At 45.0% G+C, this 21300-nt stretch overlaps 1 protein-coding gene across 4 annotated transcripts in view; it reads left to right on the top strand.

Moving 5' to 3' along the window:
• The window catches only part of LOC135400279 (syntaxin-binding protein 5-like), an 80300-nt gene that overhangs the window by 21198 nt on the left and 37802 nt on the right, over window positions 1-21300 (top strand). For all 4 annotated transcript variants that reach the window (XM_064632069.1, XM_064632070.1, XM_064632071.1 and 1 more), the window contains exons 11-19: window positions 3240-3312; window positions 5762-5912; window positions 6349-6416; window positions 8365-8405; window positions 11797-12002; window positions 12824-12946; window positions 13292-13446; window positions 17624-17712; window positions 19786-19901. In XM_064632069.1, coding sequence (XP_064488139.1) covers window positions 3240-3312; window positions 5762-5912; window positions 6349-6416; window positions 8365-8405; window positions 11797-12002; window positions 12824-12946; window positions 13292-13446; window positions 17624-17712; window positions 19786-19901 — 1022 coding nt within the window. The remainder of the gene's footprint in view (window positions 1-3239; window positions 3313-5761; window positions 5913-6348; window positions 6417-8364; window positions 8406-11796; window positions 12003-12823; window positions 12947-13291; window positions 13447-17623; window positions 17713-19785; window positions 19902-21300) is intronic.

Here is a 21300-nt window from a genome sequence, read left to right as displayed (position 1 = left end):
TACAAACACAACACAAGCCACAAGTTTCCTGGCTACACTTCCTGGCTGAAGTGCATAATAATGTGTGGTTCAACTTCTGCCACATTCTAGCTTTTTTGATGGCCGCTGTACTTCTACCATCTCAGTTTGCCAATTTGAGGAATTACTTGAGAAGCTGGATTGCACTAGCACTGGACTCACTAGGATATCTGACCCCGTAATAACATGTAGCATCAGAGGCAAGAATAAATAATTAGCCTCAAATGTATGTCATATCCTGCTTGGAGACATGGGAAATGGCTCATGGTCTCTGTAACGTATTGATTAGTGTTGTGTGACAAGATCTTCAGGAGGATCTTTGCGCGTTTAACACAAGAGCTATAAATTACGTAATAGAAAAATTTTCTCATGATGTTGCTACCCATGGTTCCTTCTCATAAATGTGACAGCGCTGATGCTTCAAGGAATTGGCCCTCAGAGTCTGTTGTACAGCTTGGGACAAAAGTTCACGGAACACGGTACTGGTGTGTTTCTTTATTGGAGCAGCCTCCTGCTAGGTATCAGGAAGAGATGATTTAAGAAAGGGATGACTGTCTATTCTCTCCATCTCTCAGGATGTGTGTTCGCTCCTGCTTCCTGCCAGGGTGTCGCTCCAATGAAGAAATGTGACATCCCGGTGTTCCGTAAACTATTGTCCCAAGCCGTACTTGCCTTTTCCTGCTGTTATATTTTGTGCCAGTCACAGCCTGTCTGCGCTACTGGGATGTGGCCACGCGTGATAGCGTTAGAATACACAGTTGCGTCTTACCACATACAGTCGCCATCAGATTTTTCGGACTCGGTGGGGATCGCGCAAAAGTCCGAATAATCGATCAAAGGGAGGAAGAGGGGGAGTTGGTGATAGTTCATGTCGCTTCAATGCAGCACTGAGACGGGACGAAGGGCGGTTAAGACAAGGAGACAAACGTATCTGCAAACTCACAACTGACAGGAATTTATTTGCGCAGACAAATTTAAACAATCACGAAGGAAAATAGGTGGCGCACTAGCTACACAAAATTCTATGCCCCTAGTGTGGTCCACGTGGGCCCGCAAGGTCAACCCCACACTCCACGTTTAGACTCTTTTTCTAGGTCAGTCAACGCAAGGGACGGGGCACTGATACAATGTGTCCCTTTTCTGTGAATACAGAAGGCTTCAATTATCTCGCGTACAGTCTTATCAGAGTTCTTGCACAAAACAGATGTTTTATCGAAGCATGGTATGCACTCGCAGTCCCTACAGTGCAGGCCAAGGTGGCCTGATGGGGTGCGGCGTATAGTCGATGCATGTTCCATAAGTCGGACGTTCAAGCACCGCCCCGACTGACCAATATAACACGCACCACAATCTAGAGGAATAGAATATATGGTGCCTAAGTCGCAGGCAACAAAAGGCTTTTTGTGGCGAATGCCACACCCCCGAACACTACGCTCTTTATTAATGTGTGAGCAAAGGCTTTGCAACTTGCACGGAGCAGAGAATATAACCAGAATATTATTTGTCAATATCATCAAGGACATTTGTCATGCCCCTTGCCAGGCCAGTGGTCATACCCTATGTACATAGGGTATCTCACAATATAAAAAGAATTGCGGGCAGGTTTGATATTCCGGTTATATTCTCTGCTCCACACAAGTTGCAAAGTCTTTGCTCACACATTAATAAAGAGCGTAATGTTCGGGGGTGTGGCATTCGCCACAAAAAGCCTTTTGTTGCCTGCGACTTAGGCACCATATATTCTATTCCTCTAGATTGTGGTGCGTGTTATATTGGTCAGTCGGGGCGGTGCTTGAACGTCCGACTTATGGAACATGCATCGACTATACGCCGCACCCCATCAGGCCACCTTGGCCTGCACTGTAGGGACTGCGAGTGCATACCATGCTTCGATAAAACATCTGTTTTGTGCAAGAACTCTGATAAGACTGTACGCGAGATAATTGAAGCCTTCTGTATTCACAGAAAAGGGACACATTGTATCAGTGCCCCGTCCCTTGCGTTGACTGACCTAGAAAAAGAGTTTCTAAACGTGGAGTGTGGGGTTGACCTTGCGGGTCCACGTGGACCACACTAGGGGCATAGAATTTTGTGTAGCTAGTGCGCCACCTATTTTCCTTCGTGATTGTTTAAATTTGTCTGCGCAAATAAATTCCTGTCAGTTGTGAGTTTGCAGATACGTTTGTCTCCTTGTCTTAACCGCCCTTCGTCCCGTCTCAGTGCTGCATTGAAGCGACACGAATAATCGAGCAGTCCGAAAAAACGAATTTTGCTTCAAAATAAACTTTACTAAGCCCTAATAGGCTGGAAAATTTGTCGATGCTTTCCTAATGCGCTTCCAGCTCTTCCTGATGACATCAGCTTCTATTTTCCGAAGCGACATTTCGTCAATGTACACTGTCAGAGGCACCGCCGTCATCAAGTCGGCTTCACCTAACGCATGCGTGCTGTAGGTGAAGCTCGCTTTACAGCGCTGTCGCGAGACTCGCGGGCGGACAGCACGTGCTGGGCTGTTGGCCAAAAACGAACACGCAAAAGCGTTACGACAGACCTCTTCTACTAAGAGGAATGGAAAATGAACAATCAACACTGCCTATTTTTTTGACTCAATATTTTAGTTGGTTGATTTCTTTGGATACGAATTTCGGATGATGCCAATATTTTCCGTCACCCCAAGAGAGAAATTTGCTGGTTGGGCAAACAGAGTCCGAAATATCGAGCGACGGAGCTGCACGGCGTCGGAAAAATTGGACGTTCTTATACATGAACTCTATGGGACCCGCGGCCGTTCCACGAACGAGTCCGAACAATCGAGCATGTCCGAACAATCGAGCATGTCCGAACAATCGAGCATGTCCGAACAATCGAGCATGTCCGAACAATCGGGCATGTCCGAATAATCGAGCATGTCGGAAAAATCGGTCGGCGACTGTAATTCTTCATTTCTAAGATGTTATTGCCAAGGTTTATAAACACATTCGTAGGATTCTTGCAGTAGGGTAGCACGACCCTTTGATTCAGATTTTCGAACCATGTCGCACAGTATACAAAGCTATAAGATGCTGTGAAGATGACAGTGGAAAGTTTTTCCTGGTGGTCTACCGTTAAACATATTATATTAACATATTTGTGTTCTACTATACCGCCCTTTACATGTGTAGCCATGCCAGCTTCTCTCTCATGCCCGTAACTTTATCTATCTCGTATGTTCCTCTCATCAGATTTCCATGAACCCTATGCCATTGTGGTACTCCTGCAGAATGATTTGGTAGTTGTTGACCTAACAAGTCCAGGGTAAGTCTTCCGCTCCTTCTCTGCTGTGGGAGGGGAAAGGGAATCAGCCATTGCATACTTCACACATTCATAGACAACAGTCAAACTTGTTTATTGCGATCGAGGGAACAGTTTAGAGATCAGAGTTTAAGAAAGAATTGTTGCACTTACGGATATGCAGTTGACACTGGATGCTAGGCATGGTGTTTATGGCTTGACTTTGGACATTAAAATACAACAACACCTGATTAATTCAGATCTCGCCGGTCCTACGATCAACATCCGAATTATCCGAATGTTGAAATAACGAAAGGACACCAATACATCAGTTATATCTGCCTACGTGAATGCAGGTTTAGAGAAAAAATGCGCGAAAAGCTGGTTTAGAAAAAACTCGTTTGCCTCCGGGACAAAATCTGCGCGTTGAAAACACCTGTCACAGATAGGTGCTCATGCACCTGAACGCTGTCGGCTATGCCATTGCAAAAGTCCTTGAGGACAGCAAAAGCCTCTGCGGCTTCTTTGACGGTGCGATGGGGTGGAACGTTCTGTATCTCCCACTCACATTTGTCGTCCTATGCAGCACCTGACGCATTGATGCCCAGGGCGTCATCGATGATTTCGTCCTCCGTAAATAGTCCGGCTATGGTGACACCCTCGTCGATTGCAAAGTAGTCCCAAAGTAGTCCTATCAAAATGGTCGTGGCTATCGTTGTCCTCGTCCACGCTGGCCTTTTCGCCTCGCTGCTCACTTTGTACACAAAACCGCAGTGCCAAAAGTGTTCCACGAGACTGCAGAGACCAAACACGCAAAGACGTGCAAACACACGTTAATGGTCTTTACGCCGGAGGACAGACAGGATGTGACGCCAAGGATCATAGTGATGGCGATTGGTGCTCTGTTGGTTCACTCTGCTGCTGTTTACTGGTGCCACCACTTGAATAGCCTTGTCAGGTTTTGCGCAACTTGACTCTGTGGCCCCGTGAGCGAATGACGGGAGTGCCGAATTATCCATAATCGCTTGAAATGCTTCCGAATTAGCGAGTGTCCATTCCTATACTTTTGTATGAATGATTGCCGGCACCGCGCGGGCAGTCCGAATTTCCAAATTAATGGAGGTCGAAGTAACAAGGTTTTACTGGGTAACTACTTTTAGTGCAGAACTTTGAATTCTGGTGTTGTGCCCTCACTGGAATTTTTCCCATTGTCTGTTCAAAACCTCCGTGGACTGAACGGCACTTTGGATTTTTTAGTCAAATGCCTCGCAACATAGCACTGTCAAAGCCAATGCCACGTACTTCAATTATCGCAAGTCACTAGTGTGCATAAGAAGTGTGAGTGAGACACCGCAGCGGATGGCGAACCACACAAGGCTGACGACTTAAGCAATGATAATGGAGACTGTGCATTTAATGGGTGACACAGTCATGCTGTACAGCGATTGCAATACAGTGGCGTGGCGAAACGAGATAATGCATTCTGCGCTCACGCAGGTTATAGGGCCAACGGCTCTCTTCAAAAATTTTTAGGGGTGTGCGAATATTCGAATTCTGGAATCGAATCGAATATCAAACGCTCGAACTATTCGATTCGCGAATCGAATATTCAATATTCGATTTTTCGAATATTCGACTATTCCACGAATATGAACGACACAACCCGAAAGTGGGCTTCACCCGATGCTTCCGTGTATGAGGTGAAGCCTCCTTTACGAAACTGCATGCCCTTGCTGCATGACCAACACAGGCTGGACGGTATTTAGTTTAAGATAACGTTATCCAAAGTTAGTTTTGTAGACATTTTATGTGGAAAGGGCGGCGCCCCTCCCACATGCAGTTTAGCGGTGCCGACGCGGGACTTTGATTTGATGTCTGTGAGGTTGCCTTTAAAAAGTTAGGACTCTCGAATAATGACTACAGCCCATGAACAAGAAGGGTGTCTTAAAGGTGTCCTTTACATCTAAAATTTCAGTAGTGCAACTTCCTAGGACGAGTGCAAAGAAACTAAAGGGTGTTCATGGCAAAACTGAGGCAGGATGCCAATTCGTTTGTTTCACGAATGGCCTGTGGTTGTCTGAAACAATTACAGCCTCATCCGTATAACATGCTACTGCCTGACATAAAATTTTGAAATGAAGGTAACCACTCCAGTACTCCAGTAAGTGTAGGCTCACCTGAAAAGCAGGAAGCACTCTCATGTAAAATTAAGGAGTAGGGGCTTTAAACAGAAGAATTGCATGTCTCTCCCGTGACAGTTAATGCCAGAAAAATTACGCTAAAGCCATGGGCTACAAAATGGAAACTTTTAGTGCGAAAGTCACATATTGTAAATTTTGCACAAATATTCGATATTCGATTCGACTTGAAATATTCGGATTCGCACACCCCTAAAATTTTTTTCCGACATTTCTTCATTCTCTAGACACATGCTGATGCTGTTACTGACAAGAATTTTTCTGTGTGTCTTTAGATACCCCCTGTTCCAGAACCCATATCCCATGGACCTGCATGAGTCACCAGTTACATTCTGCACCTACCTGGCCGACTGCCCAACAGATCTCATCCCCGCGTTTTATTCCTGCGGCTGCAAGAGCAGCAAAAGGACAGGCTTTTCTGACAAGGCAAGTATCACCCATGTGTAGGGCCTGACTTTTTCGGGTTTTATTTTTGGCCAAATTCGGGGGGTAAATATCGGGTGATATTTTTTATTTGAAAATTCGGGTGTATTCGGGTTAAATCCCGTTACGGCACATTCTGTCGTCAGGAATTCGGGTGTATTCGGGTGATTTTTTTTGTTTAATAAAAATTTGTCTTAACATGGAACTAATGTTTAGCAATGTTATCAAACTTTATTTTAATGCACGCTTATGAGTGTGCCACGCGACCTGGATGTTTTCGGGTAGATTCGGGTTAAACCCGAATTTTACAGATTTCGTTCGGGGGATAAATATCGGGCGGATACGGGTTTAACCCTAAAAAGTCAGGCCCTACCCATGTGCATGCACATATTTCTGCTGCTTGTTTGTATCCTACTGTAATGTCCCGGAAACACTGCAGGAGTGGCCAATCAACGGTGGAGAGTGGGGCACCTCGACTGTTAGCTACCCTGAGATCATCCTGACTGGGTACGTACAGCAGTTTTTCTGCACTTGCTCAAGTGATGTGTTCACTAAAATATAGTCCAGTACAGTGGACTCGTTAATTCAAACTTCCTGTTAGTTCAAACACATTTGGAATTTTTCTTTTGGCCTGCTATGCTCGCAGTACTATATTGAAAAGCTGCTTAATTCAAACTGTTTACCCCATTTTAAAACATTCCTGACAGCATGAAACAGCCAACACAATGTTGTGTTCACTAAGCGGCACTGCATTGACACTAAACTCACAAAAAATGGGAAATTAGAAAATGCTGAAAAGGCACTCGTTCTGTGGCTACAGTGACTTCAGACAGTTTAAAACATCCATTAAGTGGCTCACTCTTGCAAGGAAAGTCAAAATGAGCTTTACGTTTTGGGGTAAAATGTCTTCATTCACAGTGACACTCCAGTTATCTGGTGTGAGTAACAGTATAGTTAGGGCCTGACTTTTTCGGGTTTTATTTTTGGCCAAATTCGGGGGGTAAATATCGGGTGATATTTTTCATTCGAAAATTCGGGTGTATTCGGGTTAAATCCCGTTACGGCATATTCTGTCGTCAGGAATTCGGGTGCATTCGGGTGATTTTTTTTTTGTTTAATAAAAATTTGTCTTAACATGGAACTAATGTTTAGCAATGTTATCAAACTTTATTTTAATGCACGCTTATGAGTGTGCCACGCGACCCGGATGTTTTCGGGTAGGTTCGGGTTAAACCCGAATTTTACAGATTTTGTTCGGGGGGTAAATATCGGGCGGATACGGGTTTAACCCTAAAAAGTCAGGCCCTAAGTATAGTCTAGTTTTAAAGGTGATCAACAGTGCCCATAAGCAATGTCCCTATCCTGCACTGTACAAGACTGTAGACCCTACCAGAAAATTATGCCACCATGACACAATATTCTCTTGTAGCATGCATTTAAATGCAGGTTTGATAATGTGAACGTCTGATAATTCAAAGGGAAATCACTGGTCCCCCAGAGCTTGAATTAATGACAGTCTACTGTACTTCAGTTAGTTCATTGTAGTTCAGTTTATAGTTTAATTCGATAGTTCAATCCATTAGTCCAGTGATTCTCAAATAGGGGTCTGCGAAGACATCTCTAGGGGTCCGTGAGACTCTTGCTCATCAGTGAAATGAATGCAACCAAAACATATATAATAAGCTGACCGCATGCGCGCAGAGTACGTACCAGCGGCCGCGTGTGAAGAGCAGTGGATGCATTGTCAGCATGTTAGAAGCAGAGGGGCAATCTCTAAAACGCCGTGATTGGTCATGGTTAAGGCCCCCTGGTTTTCTGCTGCGTCAAGTTCAAAATTCCGTGGCACTGACTTCTGAATTCCGCGATTTTCCGCGGCAAGGAGTCAATGGCTGCTTGAAGCGGGAAACACTATTTTCTTGGATGATGTGGGTGCAAAAAGTATTTATAAACTTCAGCATTACATGATACCTTGTGCTCTTCCCTGACAGCGAATGCTGTTGTCAGCTACAATCATTTTATACCTGCTGAAAGATATTTCAGCATCTGCAAAGTTTATAGGAATTGACAAATAATTGATCGAAATAGACGCTAAAATCGGAGCAAGCACCCGAGTTCCGATTTGGTGCATTCATGTTTCTCATAAATTCACATATCCCGCCCCCCGTCGCCTCTGTGGGCGTCCCCGACACATGCATTTGTGTTTCGGTTTGCGGCTTTCTGGTTCTTCGCAAAAGGGAGTTGCTTGCATGCTGAGTGGGTGTTAGAACACGTAATTCAGTAGTGGAGTGCTTGTTGCATACTGACTTTTATGGTCTGTACTGTGTATGGATGGAGATTAAGCTGGGGACACACCTAACTCATTATGTAAATGCTATCAAATGTATTTACACATGCTGATTTACATGCAGTTTTTACAGTAGAGTGGTACTCTATGTCATGCTCTGCTGGGTTTCAGACATGCGGATGGCTCTCTGAAATTCTGGGATGCTTCCTCTGGTGAGTTCACGATGTTCTTAGTGGAATACAGACAGTGTTTAGGATAACTGATTGCGGTCAGTTATTGGCTTCTCAGGCGCCTCCCTTTGTACCTGGTATATAGTGCAGGCCTGGGCAAAAGTTTACGGAACAGGGGAACTTTCTGCAGTGAAACACTCTTGGCGGCAGACAGAAGCGACGTGTTTTCCGTACATTTTTGTTAAAGTAGCACAGAACTCATTTTTAACACCCAGTTTTCTTCCTATAAAACTGTTAAGTAGGCCAGTAGGATGCACCATGCGAAGCAATTTACACCACAGAGTCATAATTATCGCAGAAATTGAATTTAAAATAAGCCGCAAAAAGCGACCGTGCGCAACGGTGGTGAAGAGCAGTACCAGCCTGTGATCTGCCTGGAACCTCGCGCTGACGCTATAAGAAGAACGCTCGCTGATTGGCCTAGAGAAATGTTGTCTGCTACTCCGCTGTCGTCTGCTACTCGGCTGTTCGGGGTTCTGATAAAGCCTTTCTCCTTGCTCGGTAATGCTTCGGCCGCTCCTTCTATCCCCAATTCTCCGGGAAAACTGGCAAAACAGGTTTACAGAGGCAAAGGGACAAGGCGCTGACCCCCACTGACCGGCAAACCAGAACGAGTCTCCTTATGCCGTCATCGGTGACGTGCCATCATACCTCCTCATCCTCGTTATAGCTGGAGTGGCGAGTTAAGGGTGAACGCGCGGAGCTACGTTTATGTGAGTTTTTTTCTGGGAAACAAATTGCACACATCAAAACCTTTCACGCTATTCTGTCACGCTATAATGACACACACACTTTCATCAGATGTCTTCATCTAAAATTTTTTTGGATGGCCCTCTGTACTCCTTTAAGGCCTGTACAGGTGGCCTCACTTATACTAAGAAAAAGCGAACTTTTTAGGGTTATACCCGATCACGCCTGATGTTCACACCACGATCAAGATGTCAAACCAAAAGCTTTTTCAATTCCGTATTTCGTTTCGGTTCAGAGAAAATGGCTCAGTTCCGATTCAGCTCTGTGGTGAAGAAAATAGTGTAGTTTCCAGAAATGCTTGCAACAGCAACACGCACGTGCTGCAAAGTTAAGGTCCAACAAAATATTCCCCAAATGTGCCGCCATCTGAATTTGCAAGTCATTAACGCTGCACAATTAATCGCTTTTACTTGTTGCTCCCTTGTCCTGTAGTTTCGTTTCAAGATGTCTCGTAGATTGCTTTAAAGGAGCTCTGAAAGCCATCTAAAAAATTTTCCGTTCCGAACGCGGAATTGTGGAAGCAGGTAACTTAACTTGATTATTGACACGAAAATTTTCTCTGTACGCGATGTTTTTCCTAGAAAAAAAGACACTTGAACATCGCCACGCGCGTTCCCACTCGACTCGCTCCTCAGGGTCAAACGAGGAGGAGAATGAAACAAACTTCATTGGTGACGTAATAAAAGTTGAAAACGGCGACCGCGCTTCTATCCGGGTCAGCGCTGACTGGTTTTCTTTTCTTTCTTTCCGTTTTCTTTCCCCCCTGCTCTCTCCCTGTCAAGGGATGAATAAGGGATGACCTCGATATTCCTGGTCGTGAAACCCCCGTTCTCGAAATTCATGTTCTGGAAACGAGGAAAACCAGGGGAAATGCTGCTTCGTAAGATGATATGCCGCGATTAAGAACATAACCTCGCTATTTAACCACTCAAATTCAGGGGTTTTCTATATGTGTCCAAGTCGTCTTAGCGAACGAAAGACACATTTTAGCAGCCATTTGGCTTGGCAAGGCGGCATGTTGGTTAGTTAGTTCTGTGCTTGCAGTATTATGGCTGTGTTAGTCACAGTTTGCCGTTGCCAGTTTTCCGTGTGCGACATGTGCATTTTATAGTTAGGGCCTGACTTTTTCGGGTTTTATTTTTGGCCAAATTCGGGGGTAAATATCGGGTGATATTTTTCATTTGAAAATTCGGGTGTATTCGGGTTAAATCCCGTTACGGCATATTCTGTCGTCAGGAATTCGGGTGTATTCGGGTGATTTTGTTTTGTTTAACAAAAATTTGTCTTAACATGGAACTAATGTTTAGCAATGTTATCAAACTTTATTTTAATGCACGCTTATGAGTGTGCCACGCGACCCGGATGTTTTCGGGTAGATTCGGGTTAAACCCAAATTTTACAGATTTCGTTCGGGGGGTAAATATCGGGCGGATACGGGTTTAACCCTAAAAAGTCAGGCCCTATTTATAGTCAGGTAAAATTTACGCTAGTCACGTGTTGTTTCAGTGCACGCCGATATGTCGGCTGACGTAAACTTAACCGGCGTTGTCGGTCACTATATGGTGACAAAACAAATGGCGCCGAGCACGGATGAACTCAGACTTGCCTGTCTGCATCGGCCAATTCTCGTTTAGCTCTATGATTGGTAAATTGTGGTGGTCTTATGACACTGCTTGGCTATGTTGGTGTCTAACTCAGGCAATGAATGTTCAACTCCCGATGGCACGATGTGCCGGCGACGGCATATTGCGATAGGCTTCACTGGATTGTATCTGACAATGTATGGGCAAGGACACTCGTCCAGCTAAATAAGGAGTTAACTGAATGGCTAACAAAGTTGCTAGTCGAGTTGAAGGGCACTAGTGATCATAGAGAATTAGCGATATAGCGAATATTGATATAGTGACATAGCGAACGGAATTAGTGGTCATAGCGATGCTGCGATCATTTTGAGGCGCGAACTGAAGCAGCGCTTAGTGCTGCACTGTGTTTATACGTATTTCCACCAACAACACAACAAGAAACAGTCACCACGATAACAAACATCATACAAAACACAGACAGACAGAACAGCGTTTAACTGGCACCGAAGTTTATTTTCATAATCCACCTACTCCGGAAGGTCGCTTTAGGGAAAGCAAGGTCAAGCGGGGAGAGGTTGACCGATTTTTGGTTGACTTCTCTCGGGGAGTTCAATGAGGATAGCCTCTACAATCTCACGTCCTAACCTTGAATAGTGTCTGTAGACCAATCTTCGTTTACTGTATCTGATAAACCAAAGAAAAAGGAAAAAGAAACTTCTTCCACCGTTGCAGTGGGGTTCCGAGTGAAAAATAGCAGACGACGTTCTTCGAAACCAATCAGCGGCTCCACTTTTCCAACGTCAAAATAACGCAAGCGGTTCGACGGCTCGTTCCGGGTATTGCCACCGTTGCGCATGGTCGCGATTTTCAAAATCGAATTCTGCGATACTTGTGCGCCTGTTGATAGAATTACTTCGCATGGTGCATTTTAATAAGCTTACGAACCACTTGGTTAAAAAAATTGTAGTGCCTAAAGTGCTCTCAGAGCTCCTTTAATAGAGTTTGTGATCTACAAGAAACGTACAATTTGCTATCTGCAGTGACGCTGCAAGTGCTGTACCGACTAAAGACATCGAAAGTGTTTGAGAAACCAAAGAGAAGCAGCCGAGAGATGGCAGATGACGACCCTTTTGCAGTTGAGAAAGTTGCCTTCTGTGCTGAGAGCCGTGTCCTGGTGGTTGCTGGCTCAAGCTTCTACGTTCTAGTTTTCAATTTCAAGAAGTCCGAAGCATCCATCGAGGTGGAGGTAAGAGGTGTTATTGTTGTGGTATGCATCGCAGGGAATCGGACTAAGGGCTAAGTTAGTAAGTGTCGGGGAAAAGTAAGCGGAACGTGCCTATTGGACAGCGACGACTGCAGTGCTCCCCGCTGACCAATAAACTCGTCAAGTATTTCGACACAGAGTGAATTTATCGCTTCCAGGAATTGTCAGGAAGGCCAGTGAACAGTTGGTTAGGTCAGCGTGATCGCACCTACAACGAATAGGTGCAAGGTGGACATCATTTGGAAGAGAGTATGTGACTACCAGGTGCTTGACTGTATATCCAGATTGCTGCAAAAGGCACATGCCTCCCATTCTCAACCAACCAACCAATCAAGAAAGAGAACGATGTTCCGAATGATGGTCGCTTCTGAGCGTGTTGTGCGGTGAAGTTTCGTTTTAGAGTGCACGGCTAGTCCTACTTATGTCTTTCTTTGTTTCTTTTCTGTTGTTTGTTTCTTTTTCCTGCACATATACTAAACAGGTTGCTCACCACCAATGTTTGTTTGCTTGCTTGCTTGAATGCTTGTTTTAAGACTCCTACAGCAAGCACTTCAGTGCATTTCCAAGGTTACTGACACTGTTTTTGTTTTTTTGTTTCGTGGCACTTCCAGTTCTATAGAATTCCCGCTTAAATAGTATTTTTTTCTGGTTCTGCTGAACTTGTGGTAACGAGGGTCCAGCGTATTTCTTCCACCCATTAAAACCTTCTTCGATGATCATTTGTGCAACACGCGAACATTTAAGTGCGAGATAGATGTGATATGAACTCAAGCCCGTGCAAACATTGCCACATCTTCTTGTAGGTCTTGGAGACTCCCATACTGTACGAGGTGGATGATGAGGGGGACTGCTCTCCTGAGTGTGAATACCGTCAGGCATCACAGCAAGGTTCCTGCCATAGTGCCTTGGATGAAGCAGCTAAAAAGGTGACGTCATCCACCTTATCAGATGGTGGCTTGCTCAGTGTTTGAAAATCTTGAGGTCATTCATACGCTAAAGAATGGTCAGAACGGCCAGGAACCGTCAGGGGGTTCCGATATTTTCTTATCCATTTATTTCACTTTGCGACACCTTGTGGGAAAGAAAGCAGCTATTTCTTTTCCTCTACATAATAGGATAAAGATTGTTTGTCTCTAAATATATCTCTCCATGCAATCTATGAACGTAAATTGAGCTTTTACACTTGGCTACATCTTACCTACCTCCAGAGCATATAAAAAAAAAAATATGTGTAAAATAATTTCTGAGCTGACTTCTTTGTGATTTTCTAGGCTGGTTCTGAGCATTACACTTCTTTGACTGTGAAGTCTGGTGCCCAGAAATGGAGTGCGGGTTTTCAACCCTCGCTGGCGTGTATGCTTCCTTGGGTCCGTGGAGAAACGCCTGGACACATCACCGCTCTCTGTGTCAACTCAACATACAATCTGTAAGCTATGGTGTTGATGTTGACGTTGATGATGGTGATCATGCCCGCAGTAAAGAGAGACATGTTATGTGTAGACCCTCGTGTTTTAATATCTTATGTGTTTACCAAGTCTGAGGGGATACACAAATCAATCCTTATTTGCCCAACGTTGTGTGAAAGAGGAGTTTTTTTTTCTTGGAAATATTGAGAAAGCCAGGGTATCTACCAGCCTGGAAAACTGGGAATTGTCAGGGAATTTTGATGCGACTTGGGAAGTCAGGGGATTGTCAGGGAAGTTGCCACAAAGCAACTGAAGTCGGGAAAAATTGCAGACAGGTGCAGTGACAATACACAGTGAATTGTGAGCGATGAGTGCGGTTGAGCGACCACACCGCAGCAACGTTGCTGCAAGCAACAGTTCACCAATATGACGACCCCTAGAGGCTGAAAAGTAGGGTAGCCTCACTAATTAACAGAGGTGTGCGAATATTCGAAGTTTCTGAATACAGTTGAACCTCTATATAACGAATTTGTAAATGCTGACTCTTTGTTTCGTTAAATCGAGATATTCGTTAAATGGAACACACCTAGTTAAACTTAGATGGCCGCCGCACTACCAGCGTCGCGCGTTCCGCAAAACGTCATTTGTCATGAAACAGGTACTAAGGTAAGAAGGGCACAAAATATCAAGCTTTATTCATTACATAATGCTAGGTAACACGTAATTTGTGCACAGTGTCGCTCTGAGCGTTCATTACCTTCGTAACTCCGGATGAACCTCGACTGCTTTTTCCTACGCGCTCGCGTATCGAAGTTTCTTTGGTTCACTTTCACTCATGACGTCCGGAAAGAACAATAGTACGCCGCCGAAAAGAACGAGAAATGGGTACATGTCGCGTAGACGCCTGCGCCGATGGAACGTTGAACGGCAGCGGCATCATGCCCATTTTACCACCGTCAGCATTAGCGGCGCGAACAAAAAAAAAGTAATGAAAAGGCACAAAACCACAATGTACTGTCGTCGTCATCAACACAAGCAGATAAGACTTCGCGAGGCGTGAGCAAAAAATGTCAGCAATGCGTGTTTTCTTGTCCGAAAACGGGTGCGAAGAGAGCCTCGCGCCGGCGCGACGCACCGTCGCGGCGCACAGCATCGGCGCACCGATTACCGGCAGAGGCGAAACACACGTCGGCACGTTCGCGCCCCCAGCACGTGACAACCGAAGTAACCAACGAAAACTCGCGTAAAACCAACGGAGAAGGAAAGTTTCTCCTCCTTTTCTTTGTGGTTAAGGGGTAAAGACACGCGCAGGAGAGCCCGGGGACTTCGTTAAATAGAGGTGACCAAACGAACGTATTTCATTAAGTCGAGCTCAAAAATACATTGGCGTCTATGGGGACACGCTCGTGCAACGGAAATTTTTCGTTAAACGGAGGATTTCGTTAAATGGACGTTCGTTATTGAGAGGTTCAACTGTATTTGGAAAAGTTCGAATATTAGATTTCTTTAGAATATCGTAGCTGCTTATTACAAAGCTGTTGCAGGCTGCTCGCAAGCGAGGGAGCGATTTTGAGGTGCGTGCACAGATTTTTGCCATGAAATGAAAGAAGCGCTGAACACGAAAGTTTGAAGTGAAGCTCTGAACACGAAGCTCCACCTTTCCACAAGCGCGTGTCATGTCGGAAATTGCAGTCATAGTCAGTATGAAATACAGTGGACTCCTCTTAAACGGAACTCCAAGGGAATGGAAATATCGTTCCATCTATCAGAAGTTTCATTTAGGCAAAGTACACGGATTTTATGAAATGCAACTTTGTTTCAAGGTAATCAGCATCCACTACTGCAGGTAACAAGGAAAAAAAGGACTAACAGCTGTTCTCTTCGCATTTTTCTATTTGTTTACAAAATATACCTGCATGCCTAAGGCTTGGAAAAAATTTCATGCACATCTTAATCGCCTACAATGAGGTTTATCATTCTGTTCTGCCGGGCAAACTGCGCATCCTCTTCCCGCATCAAGGTTTCCGATATTACCTGTCAGTATCATGTGGCATCATCCACATCACCTTTCAATGCATGGCCTGCTATGACGACATCGTTGACTTTGGCATATCAAATTTCACGGTTTCTATTTTTGATTTGCTCTCGCGATCATGTCCCCAAATTATCCGCAACATTGACGCAAGCGAAGCCCCTTCATGTGGCTGTTTCTAGACAGACTTCATGAAGACACATGGGACGCGAGCTACGCCCACGACCTACTAGATTATAACCACCATGTCACAATCAGCAACCCCTATGAGGAGCCTGTCCGCATGATTGGCCAGGGGGGCTTCTCATCGGCACGCCACAATTGTACGATGGAAATTTGAGTTCTGAACGCGCAGAAGCGTATGTACGACTACCGTAGCAGACGACAGCGATAGCTCCTATGAAAACGCGTAGAATTATGATGATAATCAACCTCTGAATGAAACATCTGTGGAACGCCCACCGCTTCTACAGAAATACTAAGGTAAGCTGAAGTACAAAGTATTGTAGAAGTTGAGGAAGCAATAACTGGGACGATGGGAAGCGCCACCGCTAGCTTCCAAAAATGCGGCGCTGGGAAGGGGTACGCACGACATGGTCGTTATAATCTAGTAGGTTGTGGCTACGCTTAACATTGTATGAGATTGACTGATGGATTGGATTGCACTGGCTATGACTTCCGCCCGGGTTGCCAGACGTGAATGGTAATCTTCTAGGTTCGGCGGCATCTTGGTACCCCCACTTTGTTCCGTTTACCCGAAGTACATAAAACGTGTTGTTACAATTATCCAAAGGTTTTTATCATTGTACAGTCGCCCTCCGATTTTTCGGACTCGGTGGGGATCGCGCAAGAGTCTGAATAATCGAGCAGTCCAAGAAAATGAATTTCGCTTCAAAATAAACTTTACTAAGCCCTAGTAGGCTGGAAAAATTTGTCGATGCTTTCCTAACGCGTCGATGCTTTCCAGCTCTGCCTGATAACATCAGCTTCTATTTCCGGAAGCGACATTCCGTCACTGTAACTACACTCACAGAGGCACCGCCGTCATCAAGTCCGCAAGCCGGCTTCACCTAACGCATGCGTGTTTTAGGTGAAGCTCCCTTTACAGCGTTGCCGCGCGACTCGCGGGCGGACAACACGTGCTGGGCCGTTCCCCAAAAACGAAGATGCAAAAGTGCTACGACAGACCTCTTCTACTCAGAGGAATGGAAAATCAACAATCATCACTGCCTATTTTTTGCCTCAATATTTTAGTTGGTTGATTTTTTTTAAATACGAATTTTAGATGATACCAATGTTTTCAGTCACCCCATGAGAGAAATTTGCGGGTTGGGCAAACAGAGTCCGAAATATCGAGCGACGGAGCTGCATGGTGTCCGAAATTTTGGATGTTCTTATACATCACCTCTATGGGACCCGCGGCCGTTCCGCGAACGAGTCTGAATAATCGAGCATGTCCGAAAAATCGGTCGGCAACTGTATATATAGGAAACCAACCAATGGTGACCCTATCGTTCCGTTTATCCGTAATTTCCGTTTAACCGAGTTTCGTTTAGTGGGAGTCCACTGTATGTGGCGTGTGTGCACGTTGTTTTATTTCTGGCGCTCTGGTGCTGCAAGTCCCAAAAATGCAGTTTTGAAATCGGAGGAATAATCAAGAAGGCCTTCAGAGGAACTGTCTCAATTATTGGACATGGAAATATGTTGATTCTATGCGACGTTTTACGGTGTCAACAGTTTTATCCAAAAAATGGAAAAGTCGGTTTTGTGTTTAGTCCGAATTATCGCTCGGCTACTGTAGTGCAGTCACAACACAACGGGCGATACAGGATAAGAGTGATGCAGAACCTTCAGATTTTTTATAATCCCCATGGACCATTGGGCATTTTGTTGTGGTGACCTTACTGACACTGTTGATGCTGAACTGGCAAACATTGAGGTTGCGGTAGACTCGATTGCAAGCAAAGTCATCGTCTGCACCTAGCACATTTACTGAAATAACTTCACCACTTGAGGCAGAAGCACAGTGTTATGATGTAAGGGAGGATATGAACGCTGTAGAATACACAGATATGCTTTTTCATTGTTTTACTTGTGCTCAGTTACGTGTAATGACAAGTAACAATCAGTTCTGTAATGCCTTTGCAACTGTTTCATACTTACAGATTAGCTTACGGAAATGAGTGTGGCCTAGTCATTGTAGATCTCACCATGAAGACTTGCGTGCTAAACCTTGGAACGCCAGATTTGTATGGTGAGTCTTTCCGATATAAAACCATCTACGGGGGAAACTTAACTTGAAGGAACTTCGAGAGGCATCATGAAAGTGTTCACTTAAAGGGACTATCGCATCCTGGGAACGTATGTATGGGACCGAGACGTTAAGTTTCGTTACCGCTTCACAGTCAACTTGGTCAACTCTTCCGAAAACAGCTTACATATTAAATAAACGAGTTTTAAAGATTCCTGCTCCCACTGCAGCTTAGACCATGATGATGTAAGCAAGGCACACGAATGGGAGTGCAGCACAACCGTTTGTCTCCAAGGTCGTCTGCTTGGCATTTGCATCACAATATACAGTCGAGCCCGTTTATAACGATAGTGACGGGAACGTGAAATCTGATCGTTATATCAGAGTATCGTTAGAAACGAGCTTTTGAGAAATTGCCGCTCGGGTTCGCGAAGTAGATCGCCACAAGTAGAACGCCGCTGAACATGCGCGTTTGTTTGGACCACAGAAGCATTTTATCTAGCTGACTCAGCTGTGCGTCGAAAGCTTTTGATAACACAACCGCCGATATCGTGTGAGGCGCCGCACCTTTTGAGATCGACGACCTCATCCATTGCTTGTCATCCAATGCCGTAGTCATCATCGTTCTCATGATCGGGACTGCGAGGTCCATCAGAACGCACCTCCGCCATGGGTAATCCGTCGACGCGTGTTTGGGTGGTGACACGCAACTGTCTGCCAATACACGTTTTCGAAGCCGCGGTACTTCGCAACGTAGTTTTGCACCAGTACGAAACCCGTAGAGCGCATGTAACTTAGGGTCGAGCCACGCGTCTTTCCTCATCAAAAAGCGTCTCGGAACCGCAGACGCCATCGTAGCAAGCACGCAGCAAAAGAAGATAAAAAGCTTGAAGATGAGAGAACGATGTGGAGAGGGAGCAACCTCCTCTACTTCTCGCGAGCTCCTTCCACCCTTTCGAAGTCGCATGCCTTGCAACGCACTCATCTAATCCCCGGCAGTCATGCGTGGATAAACGCACTGCATTCTCACTTTAGTGGGCACGGAGGCGAAGGCTCTTGAAAATGCCAATGTAATTTGTTTTCAGTGAAATGGTGCAATCTTGCTTTCTAATTTTTCCGCGTTTTACCGGCCGCCGGGACGATTCCGATCGCTATATGCGAGCAAGCGCTTTCGCGGCGATCGTTATATCGATGTTTTGTTTACACCTAGTTCAATGGGAGAGCTGACGGGAACCAACAATTCGATCGCAATATCGGAGTTATCGTTCTATCGAAGATAATAAAGAAGTAATAAACGGGCTCGACCGTCCTAAGTTAAAAGTCTGCAGTAAATACGCCGACTTTTGCTTACCAGTGTGAGTTCTGATGTGACAATGTTGCGTGGAACACTGTGTCACGCTCCTTGCTGTGCAAACATGTTTGACGCTAACCACAAACAACATTCTGCAAGCTGATCACACAGCAGACGTTGTCCCCCAGTATCCCCGCTCGCCCACAGGTCGGTCACCAAGGCTGCGAATGTTCCTCCAGCCACTCCCTGATTGGTCTCGTCTGCGCCAGAAGTCGCTCACTGATTGGCCTTGTCCTGGTAACGTTTCCATAGAGCGAATCCTAGAATACGCTCAATGGGTGTATCCCGTTTGAAACCCCTAAAAAATAACCTTTCAAGAATAAACTCATAAGTAACACTAGTCACTATTCACTAGTCACTAAACACAGTAGTCACTGTTGCGAATAAATCTCCCAGAATATATGCTTAAAAATCAACGCACAAGAATAATCGCTGAAATATCCCCGTGTAAGTAAAAATGCTAAGGAATTCCTTATTAAGAATATACTGTTAAAAATAAAGCATTTCAGAATCCCCCCCCCCCTCAAAATTCAACCTACGGTTGCTACAACCACATGGTATGGCCGTGAGGAAATGGACAATTACTAGCTTCAAGAAATAGTCCCAAGCTCGGTGAATTTCATTGGATGCCTATCATGAATAATCTTCGTACTTCGGTACTTCGTAAACCAGCATTCTATCACTTGAGCTTCACTGAGAAACTAAAAGGTGCAAATTTATTGCAGGTTCATCTGACCCATACCAGAGGGTGCCACGATCACCCAAACGCAATGCAATACTACAAGCAAACGACAGCACTGCTGTGGAACAGGAGAGGTGTCGATCTCCCAGCTCAGACCAGGTCAGGTCACTTCAAGTATTCTTGCACTCTCTTTTTTCAACTCTTTCTTGCTGACGTACAGACTCATGGCAGTGTTTGTTGGAAAATCCAGATTACCATACTGATACTAAAAATTTGAAGATGTCATGGAAAGTAAAAAAAGTTGTTGTTAATAATCATCATAGAAAGGTGTTTTTTTTTTTGGAATCTGAAGGCTAATGCCAACCAGTTTGGATATGATTTTGATGGCACAGCTCAGTGTGTCTTGTGAGAGTGCTTTTTTTGTGGAGCAAGTCAAGCAACCCTGCGGTTTACCGAATTGCTGGATTGCTTTACCCAGAGGAAGCAACTTTGAAGCATCTGCAAAAATACTGTGTTCTGTGTTCTTAATTTAATGTGTTTTCGTTTTGTTCGAGCTAACAAAGCATGCTTATACCTCGAATTTGTACTGTAAACTTCCGTTAATTCGACCCTGACGGGAACGCGAAATTTGATCGAATTAAAGAATAGGCGGAAAAATTTTAGAGGTCAATGGCACCTTTGTGCATTCCTCTGCCGTCGTTCGCGCTTGAAACGCGCATCTGGAAACATTGCACATAGAGCTTTCTCTCACGCGCTACAACATTGTTGTCGGACGCATCCTGCCCGCGCAATATGGCTGAAGCAAAACTGAAGACGATTTCGTGGAGAGCTCGCAGTGTGCGTGCATGCGTGCGCACACACACACACACACACACACACTGAATGCTCTTAGAGAAATCGTCTTCAGTTTCGCTTCCGCCATCTTACCCGGGCAGGACATGTCCGACAACGATGTTGTTAACTTCAACGAAGTCATCGAAACTCGCCGAGCGCACGTTGTGGATCGGACTTTTGTTGCACTGACAGTTCCCGAACGAAAGCCCAGTGAAATTATGAAACAAAAAAATACGGACAGAAAAAAAGGAGGCGTTTTCTCCTCGCCCGGCACTCGTCAGAACCGCGAACCACCACCAGGTGGACTGAGGTTTAGTGCATCGTACGCCATCGGCTTTGCGTGTGCAAGGGATGCGTGACTGTTCTGCACAATGCGCAAAGCTCTGTTTTGTGCGTGCGCAGAACTACAAACACAATCGCTTACGCATGCAAATACGATAACATACGGTGCACAAAAACTCGTGGTTATCATAACGGATCGATACTGTTCAGTCGCCATCTGTCAATGTACCACCTGAACTTTAGGGTGAACTTTCCGTTGTTATGTGCTGTGCGGGCGACGCTGGTGCCTGGTTTGCAGACGCATCGATCGAATTATACGATGTGCGCTGATTTCACGTTCGAAATAACAAACTTTTTTATCAATAGAAACATACGGGTATTTGACTGAACCTTCGAATTCGATCGAATTAAGCGGAAAAACGAATTATCGGAAGTCGCATGA

Source organism: Ornithodoros turicata, chromosome 7 (assembly GCF_037126465.1).
Source record: "Ornithodoros turicata isolate Travis chromosome 7, ASM3712646v1, whole genome shotgun sequence".
NCBI classification, from domain to species: Eukaryota; Metazoa; Arthropoda; class Arachnida; order Ixodida; family Argasidae; genus Ornithodoros; species Ornithodoros turicata.
This window is presented reverse-complemented; position numbering and strand designations above follow the sequence as displayed.